At 32.6% G+C, this 15752-nt stretch overlaps 3 protein-coding genes and 2 pseudogenes across 4 annotated transcripts in view; 3 read left to right on the forward strand and 2 right to left on the reverse strand.

The window, feature by feature from the left end:
* Window positions 1–591: 591 nt before the first annotated feature.
* On the reverse strand, window positions 592–5259 carry LOC145728357 (sodium/calcium exchanger regulatory protein 1-like). Its single transcript, XM_081978492.1, has 5 exons — window positions 5150–5259; window positions 1471–1557; window positions 1242–1414; window positions 1060–1164; window positions 592–924 (listed from the first exon to the last, which is right to left on the reverse strand). The coding sequence occupies exons 1-5, from the start codon at window positions 5226–5228 to the stop codon at window positions 865–867; spliced, it is 504 nt and encodes a 167-aa protein (XP_081834618.1). The 5' UTR covers window positions 5229–5259; the 3' UTR covers window positions 592–864.
* Window positions 1947–2871, forward strand: LOC145728361 (synaptic plasticity regulator PANTS). The gene is given in 5 exon segments (XM_081978493.1): window positions 1947–2305; window positions 2361–2411; window positions 2413–2451; window positions 2453–2528; window positions 2598–2871. Coding segments are annotated over 5 exon segments (459 nt in total). The 5' UTR covers window positions 1947–2230; the 3' UTR covers window positions 2816–2871.
* IFT52 (intraflagellar transport 52) lies at window positions 2862–4528 on the reverse strand. Its single transcript, XM_081978490.1, is given in 9 exon segments — window positions 2862–2983; window positions 2985–3211; window positions 3213–3254; window positions 3257–3361; window positions 3363–3695; window positions 3697–3731; window positions 3734–3967; window positions 3970–4038; window positions 4041–4528. Coding segments are annotated over 9 exon segments (1230 nt in total). The 5' UTR covers window positions 4153–4528; the 3' UTR covers window positions 2862–2910.
* The window catches only part of LOC145728360 (uncharacterized), a 71883-nt pseudogene continuing 60885 nt past the window's right edge, over window positions 4755–15752 (forward strand). Inside the window, exons 1-7 of the transcript XR_014178070.1 lie at window positions 4755–5081; window positions 14002–14111; window positions 14188–14396; window positions 14451–14637; window positions 14692–14841; window positions 14896–14989; window positions 15043–15207. The product of XR_014178070.1 is annotated as an uncharacterized LOC145728360 (transcript). The remainder of the gene's footprint in view (window positions 5082–14001; window positions 14112–14187; window positions 14397–14450; window positions 14638–14691; window positions 14842–14895; window positions 14990–15042; window positions 15208–15752) is intronic.
* Window positions 7206–11587, forward strand: LOC145728353 (transportin-1 pseudogene; annotated as a pseudogene).

The following is a 15752-nucleotide window of genomic DNA, read 5'->3' on the forward strand; positions in this document are numbered from 1 at the left end:
GGACGTACTTCTTTATAAATTACCCTGTAGTTCGGGAATACCACGACTAATTTTAAACACTAAATGTTTACTGATTGTTAAATCAGTAACGTACGACGGAGGTTAATTCAATTATCTTTTAGTGTTGTGCAAAATGGGAAAAATTAAAGGAGTTGTAAGACAATAATTACCGAAAGTTTACATATTCTTATACGTTACCCTGTACTGCAGGAATACTGAGGATAATGTTAATGAAAAAAATCATATTTAAGGTTTTATTGAACATGAAGCTAGGGACATAGGCTAATGAATAAAAGAATTTCTGGTGTAGACGTACCACAAAAAAATTGCGTCTTATTCAAAAATACCCCGTAACTAAATCTTTTTGTAACCAAAAACTGAAAAACCTTCAAACATGTCCCGAGATATCATACAAACACTAGAAAGAGAGAGAAACATGTTCTAAAATTATTTATTTTAGTCCAAAATTTATCCGGAAGTAAAAGTACCGGTTCTTCTTGTAAGGAGGGCCTAACCCTGAGATGGTCACACCTAAAAAACGTTTTTCTTTTTAAATTTCAGCAAAAGTGTTAGACGGAAAAAGGCTCACCATTTGTCACTTTTTTTCCATAATTTTATTCCCTCAAATCGACAAAAGTAGATATAGTGGAACAAATTTGGTATGCCATTTTAATTAATTACATATTTATACACAACAGAACTAACTTATAACTACATGTATAATATAAACACATAACATATATAACAAAATAACAAATCGGGTACAAATATGCAACTTTTCTTCATTTCCTTAGCTTCTTAGGATTTTTAGTGTATAAGTAGGTATTTATAGTTAAAAGGTTATAAGTACAAAAAAAATACAATTTAAGCTAATCGTTTGAAATGACGAATGGCTTTCTTTTGAGTTTTCACTTCCAGATAGGTCTGAAAATGAAACCTAGTTGAAAATCATGATCAAATCAAGTAGAAAAAGATAAATTTTGGTTAGTCAGTGCAGCATTTGCGTAAACCACAGCACAGGGTAGTTTTGTATCACAAACTTTTTGTTTGTACACTTACCAAATCAAAACCTTCATCTGTAACTTCGTAAGTACGTACTATTTCTGAGCCATCTGGACCTTTGCAATTAATTATCAATTTGCCATCTTCAATGTTTGCAACACACTAGAATATTTTGCAAAGTTATTACTTATACCCATTAAATTTTAAAATATTATTAATTATGCTGGGATAAAACATACTTTTAGTGTGTTTCCAGGCATAGTTTCTTCGTACTCTTCACCTAATTTGAATGTATAAGTAGCTGTTCTAAAAGTAGTTACTGTAGAAATGGTCCATTTCCCATCTTCCGCCTTTGAAATTTCTATGGTGGGATTGGATGCGCACATCATTTTTCGCGGTATGTATGGTACTCCTTTAAAACAGTTTTATGGCATTATAAATAACTATAATAACTAATGGTTGTCTTACCTAGACTTTTAAAAATATTCGTCCAAAAACTCGCTTTTCTGGTGAGCGAATTTTCCTTCAATTGTGGCCATTTTTTTGGTTTCAAATCTGGAATTTTGTAAGGTTGATAATTGGAACTGTTACTTTCACACACTTAACAAAAGCGTTAACTTTTGTACTTTTACGCAATAATAATGTAACTATTTTTTATCAATAACCAGAGCTGTTTTAAGTTGAATCAAGTATAATCTTATCTTTCTCCTACCATAGAATGAATATCCATAAATAAAAAGATATTTTCTTATCAGAACACACACAGTACACTTTACACTTGTCAATTAGGAATTTGAGGATTGTCCTAATAAATTACAAAATCTATAAAACTGTAGAAAACTTATAAGCAATATATCAAATTGTGGTATAATCTAATATTAAATGAAGATAATAAGAGTAGACATAGAAAATGAACAGTTGTAATGCAAAGGACTTAACAATCAAATTGCTTAAGCTTCTAATGTCCATATGTTATAATGATATAGAAACTAGGTATAGAGGCAAACTTTTCGAATTTTGATTTTTGCCGCCTTTATCACAAGTAATGTCGATTGACGAGAACATCTCTAGACTGTCAACTGTCGTATAGCCTTCCAACTACGGCAACTTCTAACCTAACTTATTTTTCAAATTAATTAGGTTATAATAATAATAATTTCAAATCTTGATTTTAAACTATTTGGAATTATGATTATTTAACTGGTATTAAAATTAAGGGTGCTCTATTATGTCTGAAAAGCCAGCGGATAATAATCCAAAAAAAGAAAACACAACTCCCCAAAAAGTTAAAGATGAGTGGATGGCAAGTATCACAAAATGTAATTTATGTATTTGAGTTTTTAACTAAAGCATTGTAGATCAGAAAATGCCTGATATATGATGAAGAGTACAAGGACTGTGTATCGATAAAAAGCTCGTTTCAATCAGTTATTTATTTTTGGAAAAACATCTAGATTGTGCAACTTGGAAGCATGATTCGAATAATTGTTACAAATGGGTTTGAGGAGCAGGACCACAAAGCTGCCGTATGTACATGTAGTCAACTTATAGTCCAGTTATATTTGGTTATTTTTGTAGAATGAATTAGTACAAAGTGAAAAAATTAAGAAGAAGAGAAAGATTAATTGCACATTATAAAAATGATGTGTGGACTAAAAGGAAATCTCCCCCTGAAAATTGGAACAGTCCTTTACCAGAGCACTTGCTGAAAGAGTATGAACACAGCTATTTACAACTTAAATCTAAGGAAATGAGGGGAGAAATTCCACCTGGAATTGATACTCAATTCAATAATTTATGTAACATTTTATGAAAGTAGTTTTAAGGTTAGTGGTGATATTAGATAGAAAAAAAATTGATTTCCTGAAATGATTTATTTTTTAAACATTTATTAAGTATTGTATGTACTTAATTGATATGGTCAATACTTTTAAATCCTGCAATTTCCTTACCAATATAAAATAAAACTTCAGCAGGTGATTTCAACTTCAAAACTTAGTATCTTACTACATTTAGTCACATAATCACTCAAATATGTTTCACTATCATCAGAAGTATTTTCTGACATAATGTATCTATTGGTAAACTGAGCAATTTTTGAGGTGGTAGAAGTAAAAGCTTCATCCAAATCAAATAATTCCAAAGCTGGCGGTGGTAGTTCTCTGAAGCATGGTGGAAATACTGCAGCCTGAAAAGCTGGGTATGGTGCTTTCAAATTTTGGTGTAATAATCTTGAGTGGAACATGTTTAATCATTTAAAGCTTCTATAAGCATTGATTGTTTCTGGTACTAAGAATGTGTGCATTGAATACACTTTGTGATCAAAAAGACTGGTAAAATCTAATAGAGAAGTGGTGTTTTACAATGTCAGTAAGGCATAATTTGGGTTTGTCAGCAAGTTCTGCAGTTTCTGGTACTATATTCCTGTCTGTGACCTCAATATCATCATGGTCTGTAGGTAAAAAGTAGACTTGTTCACTACTATTCAAAAATGTCAGTAGAATGTCTCTGAATTTGTCATTCTTTTCCTGATCAAGATACTTATCTGAGAACATATACCCTGATCCTATTGCCACTAATTTGCCTCCTGATTTGTCATTATAATAAACTGCACCCAAAGGACAATCAACTGGAAATGTTGAGAATCCACTCTTAAAACATACAACACTTGGCTTCATAACATTCATTGTACATTCCAAATGGGTAAATCAACTTGATCTCTTCTTTACCTTATTCACTGTTGAGTTAATTTGACCATCAGCAATGTAGCACTCTTTAGGGTGGAAGTACTTGTAATAGTGGGTGCGTATAAGGCAGTCCACATTAGGTATAATCCCGAAATTCTCCAACAAACTGTTACTGTTGCAAGGATCATTTGGGGAGCCTTCAGTAAGGAGCACTAACATTTTTCCTCCATCCTGAATATAACTTTCCATGACTTTTAGCTCTGATTCTTCAAAAACATTTGGGGAGCTGGTAAATGAATAGATTGCAGTTTTTTCAGCAAATCGGGGGTGATTTCGTCTCTATTTGCGACACCTTAGCTACGGACTTAAGTTTTCTGTGGAAACTCTTAAAATTGTCGTTAATTTTGAAGAGGTCCTGTTTTGACGCGTTAATTATGATTAGATTTTTATTGCTTTCGTCCATTATGAACTACGTTGATGCTTTTATTGACTATTATGGACAAAATGCGAAAAAATACTCTTGTTTGTATTTGTTGCTCTTAGCTGTTGCTAGGGAACCACCAATGCTTGCCAGTTGCTACTAAAGTTCGAAACTTATTAATTACTACACTGCGGCAACCTTAACTAACGTGCAACTTTCTTTATAGATCTTCTTAGAAGAGTTATTTCCACGTTATGTTAGTATTTACCACCTCATGCTTTGTTTTACAATTTACAGCATTTCGGCTTTAATTTGAAACATCCCGTATATTAAACAGTTATTTTATTAACAATTATCGTTTCATAATATTATTACACAGAATAATTCAAAATTACACGGTTTGCTTTATACTGCTATTGTTTGTGGGCATTAAGGTGACGTCACGCGTTGTCCGCGCACACAAAATTGCAGTGAGTCGTTATCTTCATCCTCTTGCCACATTGACAGAGCTAACTTCACGTCGTAAGTTTTTTAACCAAACCCAAAAGTTTGCGGTTCTGACAAGCTGAGTTTTCCCAATCCCAAGTGATCATTTAACCCATTAAAACTGTAAATATTTTCCTTAACAATTTCTCCTCATTTAAGTACCGCAAAAGCAATAAACACGCATTGATGTTGAACAGTAATTTTGCTACAGTCGTAGTTTAAATACCGTAGACGTTCGATGTGTAATACAAAGTTGTGTTTGAAAACTGTTTTTGAGTGATTTGTTAAATTTATTGAATTTAATCCAGTGACAATGGCAAACAAAGACGAATATTTAAATGGGTATCGCGAATTCTTGAGTATTTTGCAGAGAGACCGTAATCCCAATGATCAATTGCCAGTCAAGTTGGGAAGCTACAAATTGCTGAACGTGGAAGTAGTGGTGGCATAATTGATTGGACTTCCCAGTATTTGTCACAAAGTAAGTACGCAAAAACCATATCGCGTTTTATTAAATGCTTGTATATCAACAATATTATCGTATATCACATACCTGTTCCAACAAGGATAGTATTTACCAGATGTACAACACAATAAAAGATAAGAAAGTTGTTTTCAACTCGACAACGCATGCGGCCCCATGAAAATACATGTAAACAAGGCCTTTTATCTATACAGGGTGCTCCTAATTAAATGTCATTTGAATTTTATTTTTGAGGTGGTTCAGTTTACTAGAATTTTTTTAAGGTTAGGTACAGTTGTAACTGGAGGAGCTTTGTCAGCAAGTTAAAAACATTTATGAGTTGATCTAGGATATAAATAGGAATGTATCAAAACCACAGCAAAACTAATCAAATGTTAATATCTTTATGAAGATATAAGGCACTTCAAGAAAATACTTCACTTGTTGTTTACGTAGGACAACCCCTGTCCTGATGATGACAGTTTGTTAAAGTCTTCAATTGTTTAGGTCATTGTGAGGTCACATTCGTTTTTCATGGGTAATTTTAAATTTTTCATTTATCATTTTTTTGCTATAGAATTCATGATCTAGAAGTATGACCATTTGGGCTTTGATTTAACCCTGATTTTGACATCATGTATCAACATCAACCCATACTTTCTGTGACAGAAGAAGTCTTTCATTTGTTCTTGTCATTTTCTTGAATGTCAAATTTTCAACTGTAGAGTGAGTGTAATGACCTTTTCGATTGGCAAATTTAGTGCAAAATTAATGTAATTATATCCTGCTCCATAAATGTCATTAAAACAGTAGGGCAATACACCAGTTTTGCACTAAACATGTCAATTGAAAACGCCATAAATCAGATTTGACATCACTTCATAAACGTCAGTCCAAAGTGGTTCTTTCTTCTCTAGTGCTCTGTGTTTTGACACTCATGGAGTGAGCTGATTTGACGTCACATGGCGCAATTTAACAAAACCATAATTAAAGTAACTGTCAAATTACGTCATCCTTACGTCAAATTCGTTCTGTTTGATCCATGGAGCGTCAAAACAATGCCTTTTTATGTCCCCTCTACCAAATGTCAATGACATATTAAGGCAATACTTTGGCAATACACTAATTTTGCACTAACAGCTATATACATTGACAGTCATATTCTAAGCTTAAACCTTCAAATGGGTCAAATTGTCACCTGACATGACAACATGAAAATTTTACATACTTAGAAACTGTAAAAGCTTTTCCTTGCAGGCAATTTAAACTAAACTCGAAAATTGTTTAATAAATAACCATTTTTCTTAGTTTAGAAACAAATATTTTAGTAACCTGCAAAACTATAATTTTGTGAATACTTCTGCTCAGTACATAGGCCGTTATATAGCCATTTTATCTACAATCTACATTATAGGGACAATTGGCAAACACCGGAAAATTTTGTAAAAAACCGCAAGTGAGTATTCTATGCAAATTCAAATTGCGATATGGTTGCACAAACATAAACCAGTTTTCCAGAACATTAATTTTGTTCATTGTGCATGTATGGGCTATCTGATGATGGTTATCATCAATGGTCTGTTGTTTATTCCTCATTTTGAAACTTAATATATTTTTTTTAACCATTACTGAGATTAACCGATTGTATTGCATTTCTCTCCTTACCATTTGTATAAACTAACTAATCAAAAGTATTGTATTTAGTATCTGTGTTTCCTTCATTATAAAAGTTAAAACTAAATACTGAGAATTAGAAAAACCGAATATTAGGTTACATACGATAGTCGATACTAATTTCCCATTCCTACAATAGTTGTTATGTTAGACGTTTGACGTTTATGACATTGACTTACGAATCTGATTAGCTGTCCCTCCTTCCTTGTTCATTGATTATTTGTGAATACTACTCATTGCGCTTCGATTGCATTTTTGGTGTTGGTTTTTTGATCAGTCAAGATTTCAAGGCGCTGACTGTGTCAAATAGTGTTTTGTGCTAAAGTTCCATCAATTACTTGTTTTTTTGATGCAAATAGGTAAGTAGTAAGCCTTCCGGTAATACTTAATTGGCGTCATTCCAGTACACGCCTCACGTCTCCGATTTACTGTGGCTTAACCTAACTTTATTATTTTCTCAATTTCCAGAGAGAATATTAAAGAAATGAACTGGAATCAGTGGCAACCTCAAGAAAATATCTTAAGCACAGTAAAGGAATTGCTACAAGAAGCCCTTATTCCTGACAGTGAAATTCAAAAGAATGTACAGGAGAAATTAGTTTGCTTCAAAATATGCCAGATTTTGCCTCATATCTTCTGTATATCCTGTGCAATGCTGGTTACAGCGAAGATATACGGTCTTTAAGTGGTATACTACTAAAAACCAGATTAATGTACTGTATCCTGGCCTGTCCCAAGAGAATGTAATGAAGTTAAAACAGGAATGTCAGAATCTTCTTATGGATCCATCCAGGGAAGTAAGGTTGAGTGTATCAAGCATGACTGTGATTGTTGCCCGTGGAACACTTAAAAAATTGGCCTGAATTGATTCCATTCTTACTGAAAACAGTGGCAAGTAAAAATGAATTTAGTGAAAGTGCTTTAACTACATTGTTTAAACTTTGTGAAGATTTAATTACCAATCAGAAGAGTCAAGATGAAATTTATAGAGTAACTAAGGAAGTTTTTCCAAGGTTTATTGAATATTTGTCCATGGAAGACTGTGACATACATCAAGACATTGTTCGACTAACCAATCAGTTTATACAAGACTATTTTCCTATTATGAAACAATCACTTGATTTGAATGTGTATTTGGGCAGTGTTATCCGTTTGGCAAACACTGAAGACATTGAACTACAAAAGTATGTTTGTCATACATTTGTCATTTATGTAGACAAACAAGAAGAATCACTCTTGCCACATTTGCATGATGTTATAATGTACTTGCTTGATAAAAATCAAAGTGAAGATTCAGAGGTTGCATTGCAGGCTTGTGAATTTGGTTAGCCATAAGCAAACTTCAACCTGTAAAGAAATTTTAACACCTTACATTGACAAGTTGCTTCCTGTTTTGCTTAAAAATATGAGATACTCTGAAGCTGAATTGAATATTATTAAGACTCCTTAGGAGCAGATGCTGACAGCAAGGACTTGTCAAAGGACATACTCCCCTACATATGCATGATAAGAATGGCCAACAAGAATGAGGACTATTTAAGTGACACTGAAGAGGATGCACCAGCTGCAGTGGATGACTTGGATGATTTTACATGGGTTGGACCCTTAAGGAATGCAGTGCAGCATCACTGGACACATTAGCTGTAAAATTTGGAGATGACATTTTACCTATTCTTGTTCCATTATTAGTGAAATGTTTGAACCATTCAGACTATTTAGTTAAGGAAAGTGCCTTTTTAGCACTTGGTGCTATTGCAGAAGGTGTATGAATGGCCTTAATCCCAATTGCCTGAATTAGTAAATTTCCTTCAATTATCAATGTCAGAAGAGCATTCTGTAGTTAGGGTGATTACATGCTGGACTTTAAGCCGATATGTTTCTGGAGTATTAATGTGAAACCTGACTCTCCTCAGACCTATTTTATAACCAGTAATGTTGTTGCTTTTGAAGCATTTTCTAGATGATAACAAGCGGTGTCCAGCGTGCTGCCATTTCAGCCTTTTGTGTTCTAGAAGAAGAAGCTCAACTTAGATTGGTTCCTTATATTAGTATATTATGAAGGTTTCTTGTTAGCATTTGAAAGGTTGCAATGTAGAAGTTTGTATCTGTGTGTATGATGCTGTTGGGTCTTTAGCTCAGTCAGTGGGTACTCACTTAAGTGAAGTAGAGTATGTTTCTAAGCTAATGCCTCCATTGATGCAAAGGTTTACTGATGCTGATAGTTACTATGATGATCAATCAATTGCAGTGTTAGAATGCCTTGCTAATGTGATTCCATCTTTGGAAGTATCATTTTTGCCTTATGCTGAAGTAATTTATTGCCACTGTATTCAGATTATTAATGAGACATTAGTTCATTGTATCAGTTATCAAGAGCATCCCAATGAATTTGACCCTCCTGATAAAGACCCAATGAGTGTAGCTATTGATGTTCTATATAGTATGTCATTGGGGTTAAAAACCATTTTGTAAAATTTGTAACTAATAGTAACATATTGCTTTTGCTGTATACAACAATTCAAGATAGCAGTAATTTAGTGAGACAGAACTCCATAGCTCTGTATGGAGAACTGGTCATATTATGTTATCCATTCTTAGTATCAAGTATTTCTGATTATATTCCTTTAATTATTAAGAACTTAGATGAAAATAATGAAACTGTTTGTAACAATGCTGCCTGGGTAATCAGTCGGTTGTGCTCTGTAATGGGATCTAGTATTCAACCATATGCTCCTGAAATTGTTCAACAGTTTGTGCATATCTTAAGGGAACCAAATGCTTCAAGAACCATGCATCAAACAGTTGCCGTTTCACTTTGTACAATATTTTTTGTATGCCCTGACATTAATATTCCTAATCCACCAGTGGTGCTTAAAAACTGTTGTATTCTCATCAGAAATGTGAAAGACACTGACACAAAAGACTTAGCATTTCGAGGGCTGTGTGACGTCATTAACCGCTATCCAGATTTTTAGTAAAACATTTTTCATATATTTTTGTGACGCAGCCGCTTCTTGGTTCAATATAAGGTCAGATTTAAAAGACATAATACGAAATGTACTAATGTCAGTTAAACATCAATGTAGGGAAGATAATTGGATTCCATTTTACAGTCAATTTCCTGAACCTCTCAAAGCCAGACTACATGATTTGTATGGAGTTTGATAAGTAAACTTCACATAAGGGGGATTAATTATGGGGTGGGAAAGCTTGAGTGCACCTGCCTTGGGTTTTGACTAAATTTTCTCTGGGCTGTGGGAGGGAATTTTCTTCAACTGATCAAATGAATTTCTACAAGAATAATTTCTACTACAAATTTGGGTGCCTCCAGTTATTTTCCGAATTTCTGTTTGTGTATTCATTTTTTTTTAAACAACTCTAAATAAAATCAAAGACAAACATATTGGGGATATATTTTTTATATATAAATAGAAATACCTAATATAAGAGCTTGTTTGAATACTGATGTCAAATTTATATTTAGTAAATGTGTTTTGCTTTTATATCAATTGGAATGCAGGGTAGTAGTGGTGATTTCTTAAAAAAACATTTAAAAGTTCAGTTGTATTACACATGATGATGTAGAATATAAGAATACTTTTCCATCTTAACGTGTTGTGAATTATTATATTATTAATATTAATAGTATTATTTAGATTGAATACTATATAAAGCACTGACTGATGAGTTTTGCCTTCATTTTTCTTATGTTTGACTTGCTAATGGCATATTATTTAACAATGAGGTTTTTTCAATCAATTTTCAATATTAAGTGTTTTGCAAAGTATTTTTTGCTAAAGATTTTCAAAAGCCAATTTGTTATTTGTACCAAATTAAATCTCTAATTTTTGTGATAATGTAAAAGCTTTAATTTATCTATGTTTAGTAACTTAACTGAAGTAATGTATTAAAAAAAGAAAAGATTTCTTTGTTAAGAAATTGGACACAAAGATCAAATTTTTTTCTTTGACAGTTGCCATAAATCACCCTACATAAGAATAAGTTGTTCTAAATTTGAGAAGCAAATTTCTAAGGTCATTTTCATTTCTATTAAGTCATTTTCTCAATTACTTTTTTAAATTATTATGAACAGGACTTCCTAAATAACTTTATTTTCAAATTAATATGTGTTTAAAATTCGAAACAACTTGAATTGATTTATTCTTGTCTAAACTATGTTTATATTTGTCATCAATGTGCCAAATGAGTTTACTTATTCCTATAAATCTTTAGGATAACAACAACAAATAAAAAGTATTGCATGCTACTTTAGGATCTTGTCTTATCAATAAATGAGATGATATAAAACCTCATTAATGATCTCTTTACCAAACAAACCTGCTGGGATGAACAAATATTTTGTACTAAAAGACTGTATCCAACATTAATAGAATACTCTTTTATTCATTATTAATGAAGTCGTTTTGGCTTCGCATGTGTTGTCCAATTACATACATACACACATTTGTATTTAATATAAATGATTAATTTTGTTGCCAAATTACTTGCAATTAATATAACTCTGATATAAAATGTTCTTGTTCGTTCTGTGAATAATAATTGCTTTTTGTTGTTTTTTCCTACATATCAACTTAGTTAAGTGGTCTTTCGTTATAATTCCTAAATTATTATATTTGCTAACGTATAGTAATGGGATTTGTTTAATAATCTAGATAGAATGTAGATTTGATTTAAAGTTTGTGTGAGTGTATAAGTACAAGAAGAAACTTTAAATGTGATTTTCAAATTGAATTTGTGATTTTGAGTTTCATGTTAAGAAACATGTATTTTTTGTAGCAACAAGGAAATTTCATTCCTAGAAAATCTGTTTCAAATAAAGATTTTTTTATTTTATTTAGGTGGTTTGTGTTCAAGTCCTTGTCATGTTGAGAATTTATTTCAAGAAAGCATATAGGGAAAGTAAACAATGTAATAGATAGGTAAATATTTCGTATTTGTTACTTCATTTTATTTTCTCAAAGCGATATTGTTTTATCAAATATTTTGTCTGATACTTTTTAAAGATTTTACCTTTAGTTACTAAACGAGAGAGTGTATAGTTTACCGCACTAGTACAAAAAACTAACTCTGAAAGAAATAAACCGTATTCTGGGTAAAAATTATTTTGGCTTCAGAAATTGCTATCCAAAGTTTTGCGGTTCAAACGGTTTCTGATACTACTAAAGATACAGACAAAACAAGTAAAAGAAAAAAGTTTTGGCACTTTGTATCTCAAAAATTGATGCAAGAAGGAAGAAAGTGTTTCTCTTGTAAGACTGATTTAAAACATGAAAAAAACTGAAATCTGTATATTTTGTTTCTGATTTGCTGGTGGATTATTGTAATTAACTTAAACTACCTATGCTTATGGTCAATTACTGCAATACAGATTTAAAGACAGCTTAATATTTTTCTGGTAAGCTATAAACACTTGGAACATGTGTGTACTCTTATTATAATGTACAGGGTGCTGCATTTTCGATGGTTTTACGGGGTTCAGAGAAAACGGTAATAGATAGAAAAAAGTAGCATACGTGTTCCGATCTCATTTTCTGAGCTGAGATGACTGGCGAAGAGTGGGCTGCGCAAACTTCTTTTGTTTCAAAGATACGGGGGGTTTTTGAAAATTGGTCATTTTGGAACATCCTCTGTATTTCATTTGCTATTATAGTTATCAAAAAAGGAAAAACGGTTTCCGGTAGAAGTTTTGACGTAGAATCCAATGGCGTAGTCAGTTTTTTTCTATTACGTTTAGTTTCTGACATATGACACTAAGTTATATTTTTTTAAATGGAACACCCTATATATTTTTAGTTCATTTAATTCTGTTTATTTTTACCTTTTCATCGGTGTATTACAACATATAAGTTTGTAGAGGTTAATCCTGTTATTTAAAAAAAAAGGATCTTTGCTAAGCTAAAAAAGGCCAATATCTAAAATACCAAACAAAATCGGAAATCATATAAGCTAACACATCAGAAAATTAAATATTTTAATAAATCTTATTAAAAATCTAAGTTACAAACAGTTCTGCCGTCACTTTAATAAGAAAAGTGGCCATTTCTATTTTCTTCTATTTTTAAGGTAGAAGTTAAAAAAACTGTTTATAAACGACATGTAACATGTTAATATGAATATAGCCAAATTTGGTTTCGACTGTGGGTATTTTTATACATATTATTTAGCACTTTTTTATTAAGGAAACGCTTTTTTTCTAATTACGAAAATTAACGTTTACAAACTTATATGTTTTAATACACCGTTGAAATAGTAAAAATCAACAGAATTAAATGACCTAAAAATATATAGGGTGTTCCATTTAAAAAAATATAACTTAGTGTCATATGTCAGAAACTAAACGTAATAGAAAAAAACTGACTACGCCATTGGATTCTACGTCAAAACTTCTACCGGAAACCGTTTTTCCTTTTTTGATAACTTTAATAGCAAATGAAATACAGAGGATGTTCCAAAATGACCAATTTTCAAAAACCCCCCGTATCTTTGAAACAAAAGAAGTTTGCGCAGCCCACTCTTCGCCAGTCATCTCAGCTCAGAAAATGAGATCGGAACACGTATGCTACTTTTTTTCTATCTATTACCGTTTTCTCTGTACCCCGTAAAACCATCGAAAATGCAGCACCCTGTACACACATAATGATGCGGTATTCTGACTTGTTTTGATACCGCAATAATTGTGTAATTCACAATTCAGTGATCACCTGTTCCTGAAGCTTCAATTTTCGCTTTAGAAGGCATTGGTTTGAGCATCTACACCAATCCACTCCTTCCCATCTGTTGAGACTTCATTGTCAAGTTTTCTCACTAGTATTTCACATAAGTTTCCTTGGCTCATGTCACTTCAATGGACGCCAGTTTGTCCTGCTTTTTCTGTCAGGTTTTTTTAAAACTGGGTCCAGTTTAGCTGGCTGTTACTGTAAACACTTCTGTAGTTTTTTGACTTTGCAGCACCTGATTATCTGTTTTTTTCTGCCTTGTCCACACCCATCCAGTAAATCCACGTAAATATGTGGTTTGTCTCACCACACTTTTTAACAATTACTTTTTTATCATTATTGGGCTTGAGCTTTACTAGACTCTTTGGTCATGCAATGAAGAGTATTCCAACAACTAAAAAAAAACCTTTTTGTTTTTTCATCTTTGAAAGTCTTTAGTGCATTCTCAAGTGTTTCATTGTTTAGTTACAACAATATTGTATTTTTTGTTATGAAGAACCTGCAAGCACTAATCTGACTTTTGTTTTTCAGAAAATGTCCTCAACATCTGTTTTCACCCATTATCAAAATCATCATCGAAGAAATCAGAAAAGGTTGTAAGAAAGATCCGATTTATTACGGTTTCAACTCAATCGATAACGGTAATTTTAACAAATATTCCATAGATAATAATAATACATAGTCATAGTTTACACACCCAACTATTTTATGTTACAGCTTACGAGCCTTTAAAACTAATGCAAGCTGTGATGGCAAAAACCAACGAAGTCTGCTTAAGGTACCTGGACAACAGCATGTTGTGTTCTTTACCCGCCCCAACTAGCACCTGTTACGAAACGAGTATATGCACGAAACGAAATAGACGAAGACGAATGGAAGATCGACATGTTGCAATACATGACTTAAATACTATGTTCAATATTCAGGTAAGTGCGTATATGTTTGGATAATTTGAAATACTTAAAATGTTACTATTGTAGGAAGCTACTCCGTCCAGTTATTACGCAGTGTTTGATGGTCATGCCGGCCACGATGCTGCCGCTTATAGTGCTGCCCATTTACATCAGTTTTTAGCTGAAAATAACATTTTGCAACTAATCCAGATCAAGCCTTAAAAGATGCCTTTTGTAAAACTGACGCTTTGTTTATAGAAAATGCAATGTAGAAGTAAGTGTAATCAATTATAGTTTGGAGTGCAGTTTTGAACCACTTCTCTTACAGAGTTTAACTGGTGGTACCACTGCTGTTGTGGCTTTATTACGTCCGAAAGAGAAATCACTGTACATAGCTTGGGTTGGCGATTCTCAAGCTTTGCTGGTAAAGCAAGGAAAGATTTTGCAATGCGTTAACCCTCATAAACCTTCAAGAGAGGTCAGGGTTAATTAATTAGAAATACATTTGGTTTAACTTTTTCTGGTTTAACAGGATGAACGTGAAAGAATTGAAAGCGCTGGAGGTTGCGTTATGCTTTGGGGAATTTGGAGAGTTAACGGACAATTAGCAGTTTCCAGAGCTATTGGTACCGTATCCGGTTTGTTTACTTTTATATCACTCAGTTGGGCTATTTTAAAGGGGACGCCGACTATAAACCTCACGTGACTGCTATACCAGACGTGAAAGAAATTTTGCTGGATGGTGCTGAGGACTTTTTGATAATAGCCTGTGACGGACTGTGGGATTTTGTCAGTGAGGATGCTGCTGCTCAAGAAGTTTACTATATGATTGCTGAAAATCCAGGTAAGTTATTTTTAAAGCTGGGATAATTTAAAGGGCAATTTGGTGAACGCGTGTGTTTTTTCATAAAGCAAAATTATAAGAGAGCTTGCTGATATATCATAATTTTAAAGTATGGCTAATAAGAAAACAAGGAGGGAGTTACTCCGGTCTTCACATTATTCATAAAACGTCTGAACTCAATATGGTTGACTACCAAGTATTTTTTATTTTGCATTATTCATACTAATTGTCTTTTAATTTACAGTTAACTCACAAAGTTAAAATTTACTTTCACTTTCTCCTTCTGTTTTAATAACTACTTATTTAATCAATACAGGAAAATCTGGTTTTAATTTTGACGAATTTTAAAATAATAATTAAAAAAAATATATAAAATGTAAGTTTGGGCAAAAACTATCAAACAATTGGGGTTTTTTTAAGTCTCGCAAAATAAATCAAACGCAAATACTTACCTATATTAGTAGCACACTTTAAGACCGTAATTTATTGTTTGTCATTTGTTTAAAAGTACTCGACTGTACTTGCAGGAAAAATTCAATTATTAT

The sequence above is a fragment of the Ips typographus genome, linkage group LG4 (assembly GCF_016097725.1).
Source record: "Ips typographus isolate SLU linkage group LG4, UJ_Ityp_2.0, whole genome shotgun sequence".
Classification (NCBI taxonomy): domain Eukaryota; kingdom Metazoa; phylum Arthropoda; class Insecta; order Coleoptera; family Curculionidae; genus Ips; species Ips typographus.